The sequence below is a fragment of the Panulirus ornatus genome, chromosome 38, assembly GCF_036320965.1.
Source record: "Panulirus ornatus isolate Po-2019 chromosome 38, ASM3632096v1, whole genome shotgun sequence".
NCBI classification, from domain to species: Eukaryota; Metazoa; Arthropoda; class Malacostraca; order Decapoda; family Palinuridae; genus Panulirus; species Panulirus ornatus.
This window is the reverse complement of record NC_092261.1, coordinates 6,778,202-6,798,960: the sequence shown is the minus strand read 5'-3', so window position 1 is coordinate 6,798,960 and position 20,759 is coordinate 6,778,202. Positions and strand designations below refer to the sequence as shown.

At 40.6% G+C, this 20,759-nt stretch overlaps 1 protein-coding gene across 7 annotated transcripts in view; it reads right to left on the bottom strand.

Moving 5' to 3' along the window:
* Window positions 1–17,746, bottom strand: part of LOC139760855 (kinesin-like protein KIF19) — a 71,234-nt gene extending 53,488 nt beyond the window's left edge. For 2 of the 7 annotated variants that reach the window (XM_071684562.1, XM_071684563.1), the window contains exons 1-2: window positions 16,903–17,724; window positions 13,059–13,139 (exon numbers count right to left, since the gene is read on the bottom strand). In XM_071684562.1, the coding sequence (XP_071540663.1) occupies window positions 13,059–13,139; window positions 16,903–16,968 (147 nt within the window). In that variant the 5' untranslated portion in view covers window positions 16,969–17,724. Of the gene's footprint in view, window positions 1–13,058; window positions 13,140–16,902 lie in introns of all 7 variants that reach the window. The other 5 variants (XM_071684568.1, XM_071684564.1, XM_071684561.1 and 2 more) reach the window with 5 other exon arrangements.
* Between the last annotated feature and the right edge of the window lie 3,013 nt (window positions 17,747–20,759).

Here is a 20,759-nt window from a genome sequence, read left to right as displayed (position 1 = left end):
AGAATAATCCTTACATGTATCATCTATCCAGCTAAAAGGCATTACGACTTCCACACGCAGATGAGACTATTAAAAACTCTGGGTCATAAAAGTCTCATATCACTAGAAATCATTTTCGTACTACGATTTGGTTAACTTCTGAGACCATGATAAACTACAACAGTGTCTGTAGATTCGTGACTTGTCCCTTTTAAGACGTCGAATAAATATAGCTCTAAAACAACAAGGCGTGACCATCCCGATATAGCCATCGATTATGCGATAAATATTTCTTACTAGATACCACACTGAGGCTAGCGAAAGCCTGTCCAAATAGCACATGGTTTTTGAAGTTTTAATCCCAAGAAGAAAAAAAAGTCCTAAGATATGTCGGGCAATGTATCTAACTGAATTACTTTGCTATTAACCTGAGATTATAGTAATAAGATGGTACACAAAATGGAGGGTTCAGATTAGTGGCTGGCACTCGACTCAGAAAGGCTGTTAGCCATTTAAGGAGACGATGAACATTTTGTACCAATATTTTGAGATCATGAGAGAAATCAAATTCCTTTTCTTCGGGGCGCAAAGACTGTGGTACGTATGGCGCTGCATGACAATCCGTATGTGTGTATATTCTTCAGAAGCCAACCTTCTAATGGTCACGTCAGGTGTCCAATGTTTTTGTTGTGTGCGGCCTGGCGTCTAACCTTCAGCACGCCGTTTAGGGTCTAGGTCTGCAGTTTATTGCTACCACTTGGTTATCACCTTTGGCTGTGCAGATAAACATATTCCTATCGTGTCGTCTTGTATTCCATATTTCAAAAATGTTACTAGATAGTGATATACGCTTTGATCTCGAATCACAATAATATGCGGGCATTAAGGGAGGCCAGGGAAGAATGATGAGGGTGTTCGTAATGAGTATATTCTTTAAAAGGCTTCAACTTATGGCACAAAACTAATGAATGTACTCAGCTTTCTTAAAAATGACATGGAAAGCAATGGAGGGACAACCCCATATCGTTTTAAATAGCTGGGTCAAACTGGCAGGGCAACGTATGTGGTATACAGTACCCACACTAGCCGGCCCGATCGTTCTTAAATGCCATCGGATGGTGAACCAGTCAGGCGCTTATGTACTTGCTCATGAATTTGGATTCATTTCTGTCCTATGTAGTACGTCTATGTTCCTAGATGATATTCCTCTGCTCCTCAAAACGTCCCGCCCTTATGTCATGTCCCAGTTAAGACATATCTGTGATCCATCTTTTGGCACTGGATATTTCTCTAGTTAACACGAGATTTCCAAGACAATGGAATGCACACATACGCTTTAAATAATGTTAATAAAAAAAAGGTAAAAAATACCATTCTCCCCGTTCTTGGTAACATATTTGACAGTCTCCCCCTGACAACCGCGGCCTTAGATAACTATTATCTTTCACAGAATCAACACGAATTCCAAGATAAAATTCCAGAGTGTTTAGTTTTATCGAAAATTTAAGTATAAATTCCTAAAATGAAGGGAACATGTAACTTGTTTTTTCTCCCAATCCTTCCACTCACGAAACCATAATAACTTATCAAGAAAACAGAATATAATAGGAGAAAAGAATTCCCGTGAGAATATACTCCCCCATATATATATATATATATATATATATATATATATATATATATATATATATATATATATAAGTCTTATTGACCAGATTTCATCATTGCAACATATGTGCAAATGGTTACATATGGAGTCAGCATAACAGCTAATATTCGTAAAATGTGGTAAGCAGAGTTCATAAACTTGATCTAAAATATAATATGTATCTTACGGCACAATCAAAATTAATCGTCTTGCAAAAAGCAACGTCAACTTTTCATAATGCATAAAGCACTCATGAAGTTAAAATATATAAATACTGAACTGAATAACGCCACTAACATTAAATGAGAATCTCTATCGGTGAGCCCAGACGCTTGCACTATTGTTTAGATAACACTCCTATAACAAAACTTTATACAACTTCAATTTGCGACAAGATTTTGTGACTTTGTATGAAACGTCCCACATGACTTAATTTGACCTGTACATTAACTCAGTTTCACATTCAGGAGAAATACCCTTTCATCATCTTGTACCTTCCGTCCTTAACATTATTCTTTCTTCTCTCCTCCTACCTCTCTGACCTTACATATTCTTCCTCCTTCGTGCACTCCCCTCTGTTTCCTTTCAATAACTCCTCCTACAGCCAACAATTACACACAGGTGCAATCTTGGTATAAGTGTTCGCATAACTACCTTCACAACATACATGTTTTGTAAGCGCAGTGAAAGTAAGAATAATTGCTGCAAATCATATACATAACTGTTTCACGGTCCTTTATGTTTTTCACTCTGTCTACAACTTGTACGCAATTTTACTAACATGAACGGTTGATTGGTGGATGGCATAATCAGTCTTCGTATAATAAGTTCTTGATATCAAAAGAAAAAAAAATAATCTACGTAATGATACTCTGCAATTTCCAGCTCCCAGTTATAACTTGCCCACGTCACCTGTCACGTGTAGATAAACTGGAAGTATTCAGACTAACTCATTATTCGTATCTTGATCTAGTTCAGTAACTCCCCATTCGGCATTCCAGACACCCTGACGCCTCAAAATATGTAAATCAGATCAATGTCTTGATATCAAAGATAAGCGTTGCTAAGACATATATAAATGCCCTTTAAACGCACCTGTACATGCCACCTCTAACTATGGGCTGGGTCTAGAAGAGCGAATCCAAAGTCCCGACTCTCAAAAAAAAAATTACTATCGATATGTTGTGAATGTGGTGCCTGACCTTGACACACTCTGCCGACAACTACAACCTTCTCGTCACATGTGGCTAATAAACGGGACTTTGATTTAAATATAATGATTATTTGCTAGGTATATCATTCAGCCGAACACGACGATTTGTGGAGATAGGAGTCTTTATGTTTAACGCCACGAGGCTTAACGGTGGAAACATTATTGCCAAATGTAATTATATCTGAAGGTAACCTTTACTATAGCGATAATAAGAGGCCAGATCTTAATTGACGAATGCAGCGATATATGGCCAAACCCAGTGTCAAAGTACAAGTGACATTTAACGATTAACAACAGCAATAAACAGGGAGTCATAGATCGGAAATTACAAATCATGAGGTGAGACACTGAGCCATGAAACACTATTCCGACCATCATCTCCACTGCAGTAACAATATCATATCGATTTATTTATTGTTAAGCATCAGTTAAGAGTGACTATATGTTTGTTCAAAAATTAATTTCTTCAACTTCAAGTATATATGTACCTCTACATCAAAAATTACGAGAAAAGTACAGATTACCTTTTTAAGTAGATAGCAATTACTTGCAATGTCCTCTGCATGTATTCATTTCTAGTAGCATTATCAACTAAATATAACAGTAAATGGCACCGATGGCTTTAGGGTGCTAGTTGAGAGATGGCAAAACTGTGCACGTCAATGTTTACTGGTTCCTTGGCAACACGGCACCTGGTGACAGCCTTACCATCCTCTCGAGGAGCAAATCTCGCACTTTTGTTAAGGGGCTGGAAGGATCATCTTTTTTTCTTCAAGGTAATGGACTTGTGCCATCCTTGTAATTTATGGTAATAGGGAAGAGGTAATCAAAGGTGGCAGCGTGGATGGTACATTGGAGGGGCTTCCAGTACATACACATTTACCAGTATCACCAAGTAAGGAACCATCAAACATATAATATTACATGCTATACAGTCTCCCATCTGCCTCCAACACGTTACCGTCACCATACAGATGAATTATGTGCAGAATTATCATGGCATGTCGGTAATAATAGATAGCCATATACAGGGCACTTACCTCACAGTCGTAGCCTGACGATGAAGGGATATAGGCGATCAGATTTTCAGTATTTTTTTTTTTTTTTTCAAGGGGTGCTTTAAGGCCCAGTCACACTAAGAAGTTTCAGCTTCAAAACTCGCTGATGATGTCTTAAGACAAAAATCTGTCTTCCCTCCAAACACAAGTCACACACTCCACTTTCAGGTGATTCTTCAAGATTGTCCACTGTTATAGCATTGTCATAGCAGAGCATCACCTTACTGATTCAACAAAGGCATAATTTCAACTGCTAAAAGGGCAGGGTTAAAGCGTATCGCTCACCGTAGCAAAATCTGCTTACGAAGAACGAGTCATCTGAGTTACGTGTTTATCATGTGTTATGTGTGAGACGGACAGATCATATGCTAGTGGAAATTATGTCAGCAGCCCTCGTGTGGGAGAAGCTGAGAGAAGAAACAGCTACCTGGGCTGAATGAGAGGAGCTTAACAGCCATAAAAGTGCTAGCTTACAGCGCAGCCGTCCATGAACCTGACGGTACCTAGGCGGATAGCACCGGTGGAACATCCCTAGTGGGTGGCTGCCTATGTGCCACTCAGTACTATGGCGGGACAGTACTTACGACGAAATTTTGACAAACGGCAGGGCGTGCGCGCAGCACACGAGAAAAACATAGTCATGAAGAACGATTCTTGTGAGTTATGTTTTTGTATGTTTACAGGCACAAATCCAGCAACCCACGTGCCGGTGATGCAGAGAGAGAGAGAGAGAGAGAGAGAGAGAGAGAGAGAGAGAGAGAGAGAGAGAGAGAGACTTAAGCGCTCATGAGTATCAGGTGAACCATTTGCAACATCACTTGCCCAGGGAAAAATAAAAGTTCTAACGACTGTAACAAGTTTCACTGTTGTGGTAATGATGGGTGACAGCCACAAGTGGTGAGGAGGACCAGAGAGACGGATAACAGCCACCAATAGTGAGTAAGGGCCAGAGAGAAGGGTGACAGCCTCAAGTATTGAGGAGGGGGGGGCTAGAGAGATGGGTGACGGGGGCAAATAAACGGATGAGTCATCATTGGGTGACGGAAGCTAGACAGCGGGTGAGAGCCACACAGGATGAGGAAGGGACCACACTGACGGGTGAGAGCCACCAGTGGATGAGGGGGACCAACAATGCGGGCGCAACACATCTCGCAACATCCACCTGGGCCGCTCACTATACGGGCGGAACCCCAGAAGTGGGTCATGGGTGAGTGTTTTACCGCGTTGACCCTGGTACTCATATGTAACCAATGCTCTCTCCTTACTCTTACTCTTCTCTTCTTCATCTCCTCTTCACAGTGGACACACACACACACACACACACACACACACACACACACACACATATATATATATATATATATATATATATATATATATATATATATATATATATAAAACGATGACGGACTTACATTAAGACCATGGCAGTTGATATGCCTAAGCCTAGTTATAATCAAGTCTTTTTGATGTATACGGTGCAGGTTCTGCTCTTGATGATTTCTACTCTGTTCAGGCCCGTTAAATCTAAGGACCCACACACACGAACCAGATCTCCTTCCTTTACCACGAGGAACGATTTCCTGGAGGACATGACATTCCCGGGGCACCTCGGACGAATTTTTCACTGAACTCTCGTGCTGTGTGACCTTGATTTAATGTAACCAGCAGCACTCGCCCACTCTTACCACTTTCCACAGGACCGTACTTAAACTTACATAATGTTGTCCACTACCGCCAACACTGGAATTATATATTCAGGTACCTCTACAGCGTGTTTTTTCGAGCTATATTAGAAATCGGTCAGTGATTTTGCCACACAGGAAATGCTATTGGCTGCCAGCCAACCGACCGGTACGTATCAATAGGTCACACCGCAAAGTTTTGGTTACGTACATAGACCGACATGTCTGCTGAGTGAGCAGTTTAGAGCTAATTCGGTAAGATTATGTGTATGTGGCTTTCACTATATGCGTATCTGTACGTGTATGTATGAGTAGTGAAAGTACGTATCGGCATCGGCAATTACAGTGGGAGCATCAACCACAGCCTAATGTCGATCGAGTCTGATTTCTTTCCTTTTTGTAAGTACAGACAATAAACACATCTGGATTTCCTAAGAACATTCAACAGAGACGTATTATCTGTGGCGTGCACTACCCATCCAACCAACCCACCAGGCGGTAGAAGCAGTCAAGCAGTGGGCCGGTAAACTCTAAGAATATGACCACTTAATCCTTGACTAAGGAGATTAAGTTGCAGTTCTCGAAGTTGCAGCAACCAAAGGATTTATGGCAGTCGAGGGGACTATTAAGCGTCGAGTTTGAGTTCAAAAGAATTACTTCTCTAAATAGCTTTCACTGCTCGTCGGGGTCGTGTAAGGTTTACGGGGGTATTTTACCTCTGCCTAACATGTTACCCCCAAGGCAGGTAACCTTGCACAACTATTCACACATTCCTCATGCGACGGATTGGGATCCTGAAACCCCAAGAAGACCCGCGATCACAGGCCGGTAGGTACTCTACACATGATCCAATCTTGGCTACATTATAATCCCATTACACACAACAGCTGGACCCTTGACCACCATGTAACAACACCCTTGGCCTCTTACTTGACCTGTAAAAGTCATATGAAAAGCCAGACCATCATACCCTAAGTGCTCAAGGCTCGCACCGCTGTTTTTGAGGTTAGAATTCATTGTGGAGGTTTTTGCAGGGTCTCTGCTGTCGGAGTTAACTTTTAGTGTTAATTGACACACGATCACGCATCAAACACACACACACACACAGACGTACAACACTAAAAACTACAATTCTTCACTGCGATCAACAGCAACCATGCAGGAAGTGAGTCACGGCACGGCGTGCAGCTCCGTCACTGGTGAAACACCTCAACACGTGCAGCAACATGCCATGATGATATACTCTCCTCCCACAGGAACTCATGTCATAATTTCTAGCAGAATTCTCCGCACAACATACTATCTACCTACCAGGTGACATTACTTAACTACGGCTTACAATGCAATAAATTTCCCAGATACTAATACTGAATAACAGTCTCTACAGACGCTTCACAGGACCCGTGTGTATGTAGGTGTATGCTGGTAAACCAGTTTCGTCTCGAGTTTTTGTAAGATTAGTTTATATGCTATCAGCAAACCACTGTAGCCTCGAAATTTCGTGAGACCAGTATAATTCTTATCTTTGACATTGATGAAACTTGAGAGCACGACGGTCACTATCCTTGGATATGATGGACCCTGAAGTGTTAGGTCAAAAGGTGGGCCACCATATTCACTAACTGTTCCGTTGTGTTGGGGTTATAATCGCCAGTCAACACTATACCCATATCCTTGCAGTCAAGTCAAACTTCCATTCAGTCACCTGTAACCCAACAATGAGACGAGCTCATATCGTAAAATACAAAAACACTGGAGTTGACAAACGCTGGCGATAAAGAGTGACTAAAACAAACTACTGAGTCCATGTGTCCTCCCTCTTACCTGATGAACAACCATGAGATATGATGAAATGTTTCGAGTATTTATGAATTTCACTTGCCTATCCTCCACGCTTCGTCATTCACATGGCTCACCTGCTGCACTACCCTGCTGGTGATGCCCCTGGATGGACGCTTCTTCCACACCCTAAGCCTCTGAACAGCATTGTCCAAGTCAACTTAATGATAAGGTACTACTGAAAACGAGAGTAATGGGGAACCTCAGCAAGTAAAGGTTTTTCAACGGATCAACCTAAGGCTTCTGATGCCAGACTGGATTTTGCACTCAGGAGAGGCAGTGGGCAAGCCACTGCACCCCAGGCTCCCAGATCATGATGGCCAACTGCACCTGCACTGGTGACCAGCCTCATGCTACATGGTAATCCCCGCAGTCAGGACACATGAAAGATACTCGTTCATAACTTGGGAAAATTTATGAGGCTACAAAGCATGTCAGTCTATTCTAAAACAAAACAATACATGCAAACACATAAACACAATATATATATATATATATATATATATATATATATATATATATATATATATATATATATATATATATAATGTGTGTGTGTGTGTGTGTGTGTTTCATAAGATCCTTTATACCACCAGTATTTTTTTCTTTCATGGTGTACGAACGTAATAACATTGGAAAGACCTTGAGCAACTTACCTGCAACCAAGGGCGTTAAGGGAATTGTAGAACATTATATATATATATATATATATATATATATATATATATATATATATATATATATATATACAAGATTAAGAAACATGCACCAACTGCAAAACTCCCTCTCAGTAATACGTACTATAGTCACAAACATACGCAAATACACACATAAACATAAAGGCTAACAAATGCAAAGAACCACCCGCATTCACACACAACACGTAACTTGACTTAGAGGTCATATCATTACAATATTCAGAAGACAATGTTAACACTGCTGTACGTTAGAGAATCGTGCTTGGCAGCCATCAGTAAGGCAGGGAGCGAGGTTACATTACCACCGCTACTTCCTGGAGGCACCTCACCACCATAACCACTACCACCATTGGACCACTTCCACCACTAGCACCTCCACTTCTACCACTGCCACAAACACAACTTGCTCCAACACTATCACCACTACTACGATTGCCACCTTTCCACCACTATCAACACACCCACCTACACCATAAACTGAAACGAAGTTTATTCGACGAAAACGAAAATCACTTTCAATCGAATTAACACCGAATTCTGGGAAGACATGAAATCACAGGATAACCATTTACGAGTAACATTGGCCTGAGTTACGACTCTAGGAATATCTAGAGGGTTTTATTAGTTGACGTGACGATGCAAATTACTTTCATTGCTTTCAGCCATACATACCACATCATCAGCCGTGACCAGGAATAGTTATGTAACTTTTATGACATCAGGAAATAACCATTCAGGCCGTGTATTACTTTTCCTAATGAGATAAGCCACTGGTTGTGTTGACACAGCGTTCCTCTCATGCTCACTCATTTCTGATCATATGAAATAAAGAAAAATCCAAGTGAAAAAAGTATGTAGAGAAACGTAATATAATCCAGCGATTTATGCAATGGTCAATCAATATCTTAATCCCTTTCACTCTCTCCAGGTGTGGCGAGACCAAAAATGCTACCCAACCTGATCAGCCAGCGTTAGTCCACGTGGACTCAGTGACTACAAGACCCGCCAAATGGGACCCGGTCAACACCCTGGGACTCTACAACACGACCTCCCGTAAGTGAACCGATCAATAGCCACTAACTCTGCAATATGAACTGGCATATGTGACCCGGCCCACATTCAGTGACCCTTCAACACGATTCGAGTCCAACAAGCGGCCCTCACCATGACACGAAAGTTGCGGGGGGTTGAGTTACGTTAGGTTAGCTACATTGTAGCACTTCTTGCGTATATTTAGTGTTCGACCAAATAATACATAAATATTCCATCATTATCTTCCATTTCATTCATTGACCCTTGATTGTACAAATTACAAAGATGACTAGCCCAATCATGAGTATTCACCACTTAACCAATGATTAAAACTTAAATATTCCATCGCTCACATAAAAAATGTCAATACTTTATAGCACTTTTAACTTACCATAAATCATCAATCATCTATATGGCAAATGATCGGCTTAAAGCCCAACCACACAATCGTAACCTGTCAATGAAAATGTTCTCACCTCTCTAATCCAGACCATTATCGAGTTTTCCGAAGTTCATCATTACTTCTAGGAACGTGTAACATTATTAAACTATGACTATAAAGAACACTGTCGCCGCCAGTGTCGAAAATGGAGCAATAAAAATGTGGTGAAACTCCCTGTTTAAAGTACTCTCCTGTAATTGTGCGATAAATTACATGAAAGTTATTCTTATTTTATGCTCATGCAAGGTCCTTACAATAGGTTTCCAAAATGTAGCTTACTGTAGATCTGTACATGAAATACATCATATGCAGTAAACAATTTCTCATGTCATCTGGCTTCCTAAAGATTTTCCTTTTCTCCCTTTCCACGACACACATACCAAATACTTAGGAAGCAACCTCATACCAGTAAGAAACATGTGGTCGTACACGACCTTAGAATTAATGAACTGGAGGACAACTGTAGTGAACTAGAAATGAGAGCGCTTTGCAACATACCTTGTATGTACATGCTTACCAAGTGACACTGATTTAAGAATATCAAAGAAAAGAAGATGCAGGCAGGAAATGTCAGATCTTATAGTACGACCAAATGATGAAGCATTATTGTTCGCAGATAACTTTTCTTCCTTATGTTTAAACACTGAACTTTAATCATGCAGCAGATGTCAAAGGATTATGGTTTCATATGTTCCGGAAGCGAGTGGTTCACACCTACTATATCTGAAACACAATTAAAGTAATCCCCTTCGATGACACCTGTGCAAAAACGGTGGGAGCAGAATACATCAGGCAACGAAAGTTACGACTGTCACGGAAAACTCAATGAACATCTAAAACGTAATTTCAGTCGCTAATGATAAAACAACATGAAACTTAAGATACACATTCTGTGAGCCCAGAAACACACAATCAGTTATAATCCTCCAACCCTAATGTAATGAAAGTAATTATATAAATGCAACGTTAATTTTCAGATACGCCTTTGGTCGGGCAATTACTTTGCCAAATAAAATATAAAGTCAGAAAAAAAATATTGATTAACGGCAGTATTGACAGTGAATGTAGTGAATATGTGTGTGTGTGTGTGTGTGTGTGTGTGTGTGTGTGTGTGTGTGTGTGTAGGCAACCACGGATACCTCGAATATTCATGCTTATGGAGCCCTAAAATAGTACTGTAATTAGGGTGAACACAAACACACACACAAAAAAATGGAATAAATGAAGAAGCTTGCATTCAGCAAACTTCATTCCCTAACATATCCATCCACCTAGATTATTTGCTACTTCAAAGCACACGCGAACTAGTTCCTTGAAATGAGAATGGCAATTTTGTTTAGATCGTGCCAGACAGACTTGAGAACTTAACAAACTGAGATTGTAAAGATACAGACTTGGATCTAGTGGCGTACTAAAAGGTGTGTGTGTGTGCGTGTGTGTGTATGTATGTGTGTGGAGACAGCTCGAGGGCCCTATAGTTTGGAAGGCTATGAAAATGAGAAAATCCCAGTTCCTTGAAGTATCACAAGGCTCGATAGCTTGGAGGGCTCTGGAAATGAGATCAAGTTTTGTCGAAATAATTCTAGGTCCCAGTACCCAAGCGGCCCCTGAGAATGAGATGATCCAACCTTCCTTAAATCATCATCACTTTCATGATTTCCAACCCTGGCGAGCTGTCTAACCCACCTAACCATGATAACCTCACAAATTCTCCAAGGTATGATGTAATGATGTACCTATGTATTTCACTTCTTGCCATAATATGTCGAGAAATAATCATGCGTAGTTGATAATAATTACAGATCATCATGGTTACGCTTTCAATTATGATTCAACACAATAAAATATCCAATTTGAGCTCGTACAAATATATACATGAATACATACTTGTCTCCTACAGGTGGGCCATGGATATTTTGCCGCTAGGGTCCGCATTTCCTTAGTATACGCTACTGCTTGGATCTTTCAGTGAACCAGTCAGAAAATATGCATATCATTTATCTGCACCTAGTTTTGGGAAATCGGAAATCAACCCTGAAGGCATCCTCCGGTTAATGGAATTCGTGTTGGCATTTTGGTTCATACCCATTTTCCAACTCCATAAAATGTAACTGATGTAAATATCTGTGCAGCGTATGACGCCACCCCTGGGGCCCTGGCAAAGAGCGGCCGGAGGTCGCGCGGCAACGACCTCTTAAAGCCGTGCGTGCACCAGACGCCGCCACGTAATACCTTGGGCCACACGGAAGCATAGTACTCTCTCCTCAAGCTGTTTCTGCCAATATTTCTCGCCAGGATGAACAGGGAATTGCACATTACAAGTACGGCTGAACGTGTTAGCTACCATATCAATGTAAGTAATCATAAGACGTTCTCTCCAGTGTAATAATCTTACCATAGCGTTAGTTCATACTTGGAGAAGTCACAAAGTAACCCAAAGCTATTAAGTGTACTAACAAATCCCATCCTCACTACCGATATTCATCTTCCCTGCCTGCATTTCTTACGGTGTTCAACACGACTCACTCAACAAACAATGCTTACGACCCTTGAGCCACCTCTTTCACATTACGGTTACAAGTGCAGACCAGCCCACCACAACGATAACCTGAATATTGATGTATCCAATACCTGTTACCTGGCTCCTCACAATGACACATACTGGCTGGGAAAACACAGTCGTATCAACCGGTCCAGCTATCCTATGGTCATCTATCCGTTATATTTCGTCGTTATTCACCTTCGCCGTCACTTAAGAAAATAATTTCAGACACTAAAAATCACTGGATCACAATATTGACACTGTATTCTTGGTAAAATTGAAGTGTTTATGCCTTCAGCTGTACTTGTTGTTGCCTTCCGACTGGGAGAATCGACCTCTGACTCAATCAGGGTGGTATAGTAAACGTCCGACTGAACTTCCTGTAAGAATTAAAGATAATCACTGATGCCTTAATTCTCGATGAAATGACGAATTAGATATCAATGCTTGTTTACGTTTTTTTAGAATGGTCATTATCTTTTTTATCTAAATGTTATTGCGAATGAAAAGCTTATTTCATCGCTAAGCTGTATCAGGGTCAATTTCCAGCGAGGGTAGAAGGCGCTCTCCTCATCAAGGTGTCCATCCTTCCACCTGCTGGGATATAATCAGGTGCCAAGCTCGGCTTGGGTACAGTAACACAGCTGTGACAGGCTTAGCCAACCTACATTTGCTTGAGGTTACATCGTTAGAAAAGTCTCTTCTGCGAGGCTGTAGCATCCGAAAAATCTTAGAGATTATTCTAAGAACACATTCACTCTGTATATGGCCCATGTTGGGTACTGATTACCGGTCTCCTGTTAAAGTATTCATGTACATGATAAATCAGGAATTTTCTGAAGGATAAGGTGGTGGTGCATGTACAAGACGGCCTGGCTAACGCAGCAGGAGACTGGCATATAGCAGCTAAAGACCTACTTACCTTGTCATCAATGGTCTGGGTGATGCGGTAGCAGCCCTTTAGTTTCTCCTCACTCGTTAGCGGTCTCACCCGCACCGCCACCTGAAAAAGACACACTAAGTTTCAATGTTCCTCATCCTACACGTTCACATTAACCACTGACGACCTGAAACATAAATCAAGCGTCAGTGCTGCACCTTCTACACGCCTTCAACAATGGTTAATGTCCCACCTACAATAAGCGTCAGTGTTCTATTTAGAAGGCAACCACATTGAGTTTATCCACATTCAGTAGAAATTAACGAACACAACAAGCGTAATGTCTTACCCACTCTAAACGGTACAGCGACACTTGAAATACACCCTCAGCAGCGTTGGTGTTCATGTACCAACACATTTACATCGTTTGTTACTCATGAATCCACACAAACCCACCAAGCAACACACTTACTTTGCCACCTAATCATCCACACCAAGAGGTTGGATCCCATCTGCAACATATTCAAATAACGCAAATATTCCACCCACAACACACAAATACAAACATTAGTGTTACACACACACACACACACTGTGACCGTGACGCATTCATGGGCCGCCCAGGGTCGGGCGCATAGGTTGAATCCTGGTTGCGGCAGTCGGTCCACAGTCAACCCAGCTGTTCATCCACCCCTATGGATTGGTTCAGGCATATATATATATATATATATATATATATATATATATATATATATATATATATATATATATATATATATACATATATATATAGCGTTAATAGGATGGCCTTGATTAGGGCCTCAGCTGCCCGTGCCTCTCAGCTAACATAATAAAAAGGCTTACGCTAATATGTGTGCGTGTGTGCATATATACAAGATTATGAAATGGGGGCAACACAAATGCAAAACTCTATCCCCGTAACACAAATACTAGACACATACACACACAAGGGAGTGGCCAACACCAGATTTGTATCGCGTTTAAGAAAGATTATGAAACTGCAGTAAGTACGTACCAGTAGTCTAGACAAGTGTGGTCTGTAAAACCCCAGAGTAGATATATAATCAGAATGCAAACGGATGATTACTTGGAAACCGAAGAAACATGGACTCAAGAGAAAACAAATAATTATAAATCATAACAAGTCCTTTTAAGTTTTAACGACAGATATGTTTAGATAAAAATAAACGGACTGGTAAAAGGTATCTGACATTCTCTCGCATTCGAGATTAGTAAAATAATTGGATTTTCAGCAAGGCATATATAGGAGACTCTGATTGGCTGAAATTGATCTAAGTGGAAAAGATGTCAGAGGAGAATATTCTAAGTGGGTTTGGGAACCAGTCGCGAGCAGCAAGGCTCCCTGTCTTAGGTCCGATATCATTCTTAATTTATATCAATGACCAAACAGAAGAACTGGATTCACATATGAATATGTTCGTGGATTACTCTAACGTCATGAGAGTTGGAAAGAAGCGACCAGGTTTGCAACATCTTAGAAAATCTCGAGAGTTGGTCACATACGTGGCTGAAGAAATTCAACCCAAACTGATAAAAACTAAAGGGGATGTGATAGCTTGAAATAGGGGCTTCGAGATTAGGGGATGTGATAGCTTGAAATAGGGGCTTCGAGATTAAGTTCTCGCAGGAAATGACGAATCTGGCAAGAAACTTGGGTCTCAAAACAATAGCCAACGTATCCAAAGAACACGGCGAAGGGCAGTTGAAAATTATCTGCTGGTAATGCTGAAACTTCATTAGTCTGGATGAAATAATTTCTACACAACTTATAGCTTATATATGACGTATCAAATATTTAGGTGTGCTTGAGTTACAGAAAGAGGTTAGGCCATAAATTTGACCAACATAGAAGAAAAAATGGATACGTGATTACAAACTTTATATATATATATATATATATATATATATATATATATATATATATATATATATATATATATATATATATGAGAGAGTACCTACCTACTTAGAGTACCAGTGAGGAAACTTTGCTTTGATGATAGGGTTAACGCTCACCGCACATCTTGCTTGAATAAGATTAATCCTAATAGCTGAGAGTACAGTAAATCAAAATCAACACTAAAACGAAAGACACTTCGAGAAAGAACAAATTCTATAACAGATAAAGTGAAGGGACCTTGAAACTTAACGATGACCCCAAATCAACGTGACGGGTCCAACAACCATGAACATAATGAGACTAACCTGAGGTACGATATACAGCACCAAGAGTAAAGTCGATCCCACTCATGAATTTTATAATCAAGCGGTTATTCGATTTTTTATTTTTGAAAAAAGAAAAGATGCATCAGACTTATATTTTGTTACCATAGTATATATGGTCATTAGTTTTCATGTGAATCCATTTTCTTTTTTTTTTTTACTTCGCTTGGAATCAAGATAGAAATCTAAAACACAAACTTCAGTGTGGCGACTCCAACATTAACCAACTTTAGGTTCTAAGGTAATGCAACCGGCTTTACCGTTTGAAATGAGCTTTGCATTTAAAGTTAATATCAATTCCAAAATTTGGAAGACGAAACTGGGATCCAGTGAGAAAAGATAATAGACAATACTGAAGGAAATATACGGCAGATTCCAGTGGATGTATTTGATACTCAACTACAAGTTTACAGGAAAAAGGTGCGATTAAAGGAAACCCTCTCGAGTATTATTCTAATTACTAACTCAGCTGTACTTAATGACTTCCTGATACAAGTAAATAAAGATAAGTGTTCATGAATCTCAAAAACGGTCACGTGGTATAATTAAAGTACAACAGAATATACATTTGCATGAAGTCAGGACAAGTCCTTGACTGACTCAATTCTAGATCGTTATCCTTGAACCGGTATTACCCGCTGTCTGTTCCTCTCACTATGATGATGGTTCACTGGAGTGAAATAATTTTGCAGCACACGAACTCAATCAGTCTTCATCACGGGCACACTAGTCTCATGGTTGACTTGAGTGCATAACGTGACCGTACTTTCTGTATATGGATCTTGAATAAATTTGTTTATAGCCGAGTCTTTGCAGTCTATTAGAGCTAACAAAGTCGTTGTTGGTACTACAATTACTTTCATGATACATTGCGGCTGTAAATACAACCCTACGCATTAATTGTGCTCCAGCATCAATCAGAGAGTCAGCAATCATATCAATAAAATTACTTCAAAACAAAGGTTCCACTCACGAACTCCTCATAATCGAGACAAGGACTTCATGAAACAAGAGGGTGAGGCAGAAAAGGGATATACAGCGTATATTATATATATATATATATATATATATATATATATATATATATATATATATATATATTCTTTTCTTTTTCTTTCAAACAATTCGCCATTTCCCGCGTTAGCGAGGTAGCGTTAAGAACAGAGGACTGGGCCTTTGAGGGAATATCCTCCCTTGGCTCCCTTCTCTGTTCCTTCTTTTGGAAAATTAAAAAAAATAACGAGAGGGGAGGACTTCCAGCCCCCTCCCCTTTTAGTCGCCTTCTACTACACGCAGGGAATACGTGGGAAGTATTCTTTCTCCCCTATCCCCAGGGATAATATATATATATATATATATATATATATATATATATATATATATATATATATATATATATATATATATATATATATTAGAGTTTTAATATGAGAAAGTAAGGCCAGCAATCGTCACAAGATTGCTCTCATAAGTCATGAGAGTAATACTTCCCTGGGCGCCTGCTGTTTACATCTTGGGGATGAGACGTACCAATTCCGTCAAATTCTGTTCTAGAAAACGCATGTTGGTATTCTGAAATTATACAATAGCAACAGGAAACAAACCAGAATAAGTTACCCACCATGAGTCTCTCCGAAGCAGACTTTTCTCCATCCCCCTTCTTCTCAGATTTCTTTGACCCCGCCATCTTCACTCTTCCTTCGTAAGATGCTATTTTCTATTGCCACCTTTGCCGGGGTTCTGCCACGTCTACCGTGGCTTAGTCAATTTTTTGAGGTCCCCATTTTGGGCTGGGAGGTGATGGCGCCGGAAAGCCGGCAACACAACATCTACATCACATTTTCCATCTCAATTCAAACACATTTCCTGTTCAAAAAACTGAAAACCCCTATTGGTGTTTCCAGGTAAGTTTCGGCTCGCCACCAGTGAGTCACTTGATTGTTGCACAGAACTGAGGTTTGTGTGCGAGGGCGTCTGTTCTTACAGGAACGTTCCTAAGATACGGGTTTGTTGGGCCACAATGTGCGTTGGGACCAGAGACCGTATAGGCCTGACATTATCGGTCTCTGACTTTCCAGTAATAAAGAGATGGACAGGTAGCTCTATGTTGCCAAAAGCAGCACTTACGAACCGATGCAATCCAACCGATAACGCTCTACGTTAAGTCACATGGCTTTACGGTAGTAGACTTTGCGGACCTACTGTACTAACTAAACCGTGGTCGGTTGTCGACTAGTGCCGCTGCCGCTCGACGCCACCCAGCGCCTTCCCTCGGACCCACAGTTGACTTGACAACCACCATGCGCACCCTCACAACACTGAACTATTAAGTCAACGCTTCCCAAACACATTAAAAAAAAAAAAATCCGTCAATTGTCGTCGCCCTTACAACACAACTACTAATTTCAGATCTCCAGTATCACAAGGATTTTGAGTTCTTGTATAATGATCCGTACTTGAATGTGTTACAGCTGGAAAACCATCAAAATACCAGACTGAATGCATACACTTGTTTCATCTAGGTTGTTCCTCACAGTTTGTCTGCTTTTTCTCGTACCCAGTTTTTTAATAGGACCCAAACTGTTTTCACAGTAATGTCTACGGCATGGGAATTAGCTGTTTGGTTTATATATATATATATATATATATATATATATATATATATATATATATATATATATATATATATATATATATATATATATATACATATATATATATACCTGGGGATAGGGGAGAAAGAATACTTCCCACGTATTCCCTGCGTGTCGTAGAAGATGACTAAAAGGGAAGGGAGCGGGGGGCTGGAAATCCTCCCCTCTTTTTTTTTTTTTTTTTTTTTAATTTCCCAAAAGAAAGAACAGAGAAGGGGGCCAGGTGAGGATATTCCCTCAAAGGTCCAGTCCTCTGTTCTTAGCGCTACCTTGCTAACGCGGGAAATGGCGAAGTGAAAAAAAAAATATATATATATATAATTTTTTTCCCATACACATTCGCCATTTCCCGCGTTAGCGAGGTAGCGTTAAGAACAGAGGACTAAGCCTCAGAGGGAACATCCTCACATGACCCCCTTCTCTGTTCCTTCTTTTGGGAAAAGTAAAATGAGAGGGGAGGATTTCCAGCCCACCCGCTCCCTCATCTTTTAGTCGCCTTCTACGACACGCAGGGAATACTTGGGAAGTATTCTTTTTCCCCTATCCCCAGGGAAGTATTTATTCATTTTATATTTATATATTCTATTTAATGAACTCTGTTGCTGTCTCCCGCGTTAGCAAGGTAGCACAAGGAAACGGACGAAAGAAGGGTCCAACCCACCCACATTCACATGTATATACATACACGTCCACACACGCACATATACATACCTATTCATCTCAACGTATACATACATATATACACAGACATATACATATATATACACGTACATAATTCATAGTCTGCCTTTATTCATTCCCGTCGCCACCCTGCCACACATGAAATGACAACCCCCACCCCCGGCATGTGCGCGAGGTAGCGCTTGGAAAAGACAAAAAAAAAAAAAGGCCACATTCGTTCACACTCAGTCTCTAGCTGCCATGTATAATGCACCAAAACCATAGCTCCCTTTCCACATCCAGGCCCCAAAAAACTTTCCATGGTTTACTCCAGATGTTTCACGTGCCCTGGCTCAATCCACTGACAGCAAGTCGACCCCGGTATACCACATTGTTCCATTCCACCCTATTCCTTGCCCTCCTTTCACCCTCCTGCATGTTCAGGCCCCGATCACACAAAATCTTTTTCACTCCATCTTTCCACCTCCAATTTGGTCTCCCTCTTCTCGTTCCCTCCACCTCCAACACATATATCCTCTTGGTCAATCTTTCCTCACTCATTCTCTCCATGTGCCCAAACCATTTCAAAACACCCTCTTCTGCTCTCTCAACCACGTTCTTTTTATTTCCACATATCTCTCTTACCCTTACGTTACTTACTCGATCGAACCACCTCACACCACATTTTGTCCTCAAACATCTCATTTCCAGCACATCCATCCTCCTGCGCACAACTCTATCCATAGCCCATGCCTCGCAACCATACATTGTTGGAACCACTATTCCTTCAAACATACTCATTTTTGCTTTCCGAGATAATGTTCTCGACTTCCACACACTCTTCAAGGCTCCCAGAATTTTCGCCCCCTCCCCCACCCTATGATCCACTTCCGCTTCCATGGTTCCATCCGCTGCCAGATCCACTCCCAGATATCTAAAACACTTCACTTCCTCCAGTTTTTCTCCATTCAAACTCACCTCCCAATTGACTTGACCCTCAACCCTACTGTACCTAATAACCTTGCTCTTATTCACATTTACTCTTAACTTTCTTCTTTCACACACTTTACCAAACTCAGTCACCAGCTTCTGCAGTTTCTCACATGAATCAGCCACCAGCGCTGTATCATCAGCGAACAACAACTGACTCACTTCCCAAGCTCTCTCATCCCCAACAGACTTCATACTTGCCCCTCTTTCCATATATGGAGGGGGGGGGGGTACTCTAGCAGTTTATTCATGGCTGTACCTCTAACATGGACATTCGGATTAATGAATTCAGATGAAATCACTGCAAATGCTTAATACCATAATTACAAAATTGCATTCAGCTCCACCTCACCCACATGCTCCACAGGTATACATAACCATGCAATGAAATGCCCTGGAAATATGAACCAGGGTAAGGGTGAGTTGGTTCCACTTACCTTAAGCAACTTTCCAATTACCGTATCATAATAGCATATACTGTTGTGATTAGTAAGTCAAATATGGCCAAATACACTCTCTCAATTGACAGCAGCAATCTATGCACAAGGACTGGCCAAGCTTAATCAGTCAAGTCATTTCAGATATGAACTTTCTTTTTGCCAACACCACCAAAGGAGTTTCACTTAAAACACACTATGGATCTGCATTTTGCCATCAAGGACCTGACAGACATTCGTTCTCATCTTCAGCAACATTCCGCTCAATCCTTTAGAACATTTAACCACCAAACTACACTGACACGACAACAAAGTTAATACTTGTACAATCATTATTTCAGTGCCCAAGCCTAAAAATACCAAATACCCTGGACCTGGTTAGCAATCCTCCCAACGAAAACTGGTCATCTCTATGACCACCAAGAATATCAACAAGGATAAAGTCAAGAATTCTATCCCCTGCAGTCAAGTCTTCCCACAGATAACTGGGTAGCTTTGCAGCCAATGCCATAATCCTCACTTATCTCCAAGAAAAATTAAGTTAAACACCACATCCTAGAATTTGACTTTTTCCACCTGCACAAACTCATTTTGGACCCTATCACCTAACACAGTCAGTCACTAGCCTCTGTTTGGCAGTACTTGGAACAAAGCAGTCGGAGTTTGCAAATATCACTCGCCCTACCCTTAAAGTACTTTATCAGTCACTGAAAAGACACTTTGGACCTCTTACTTTT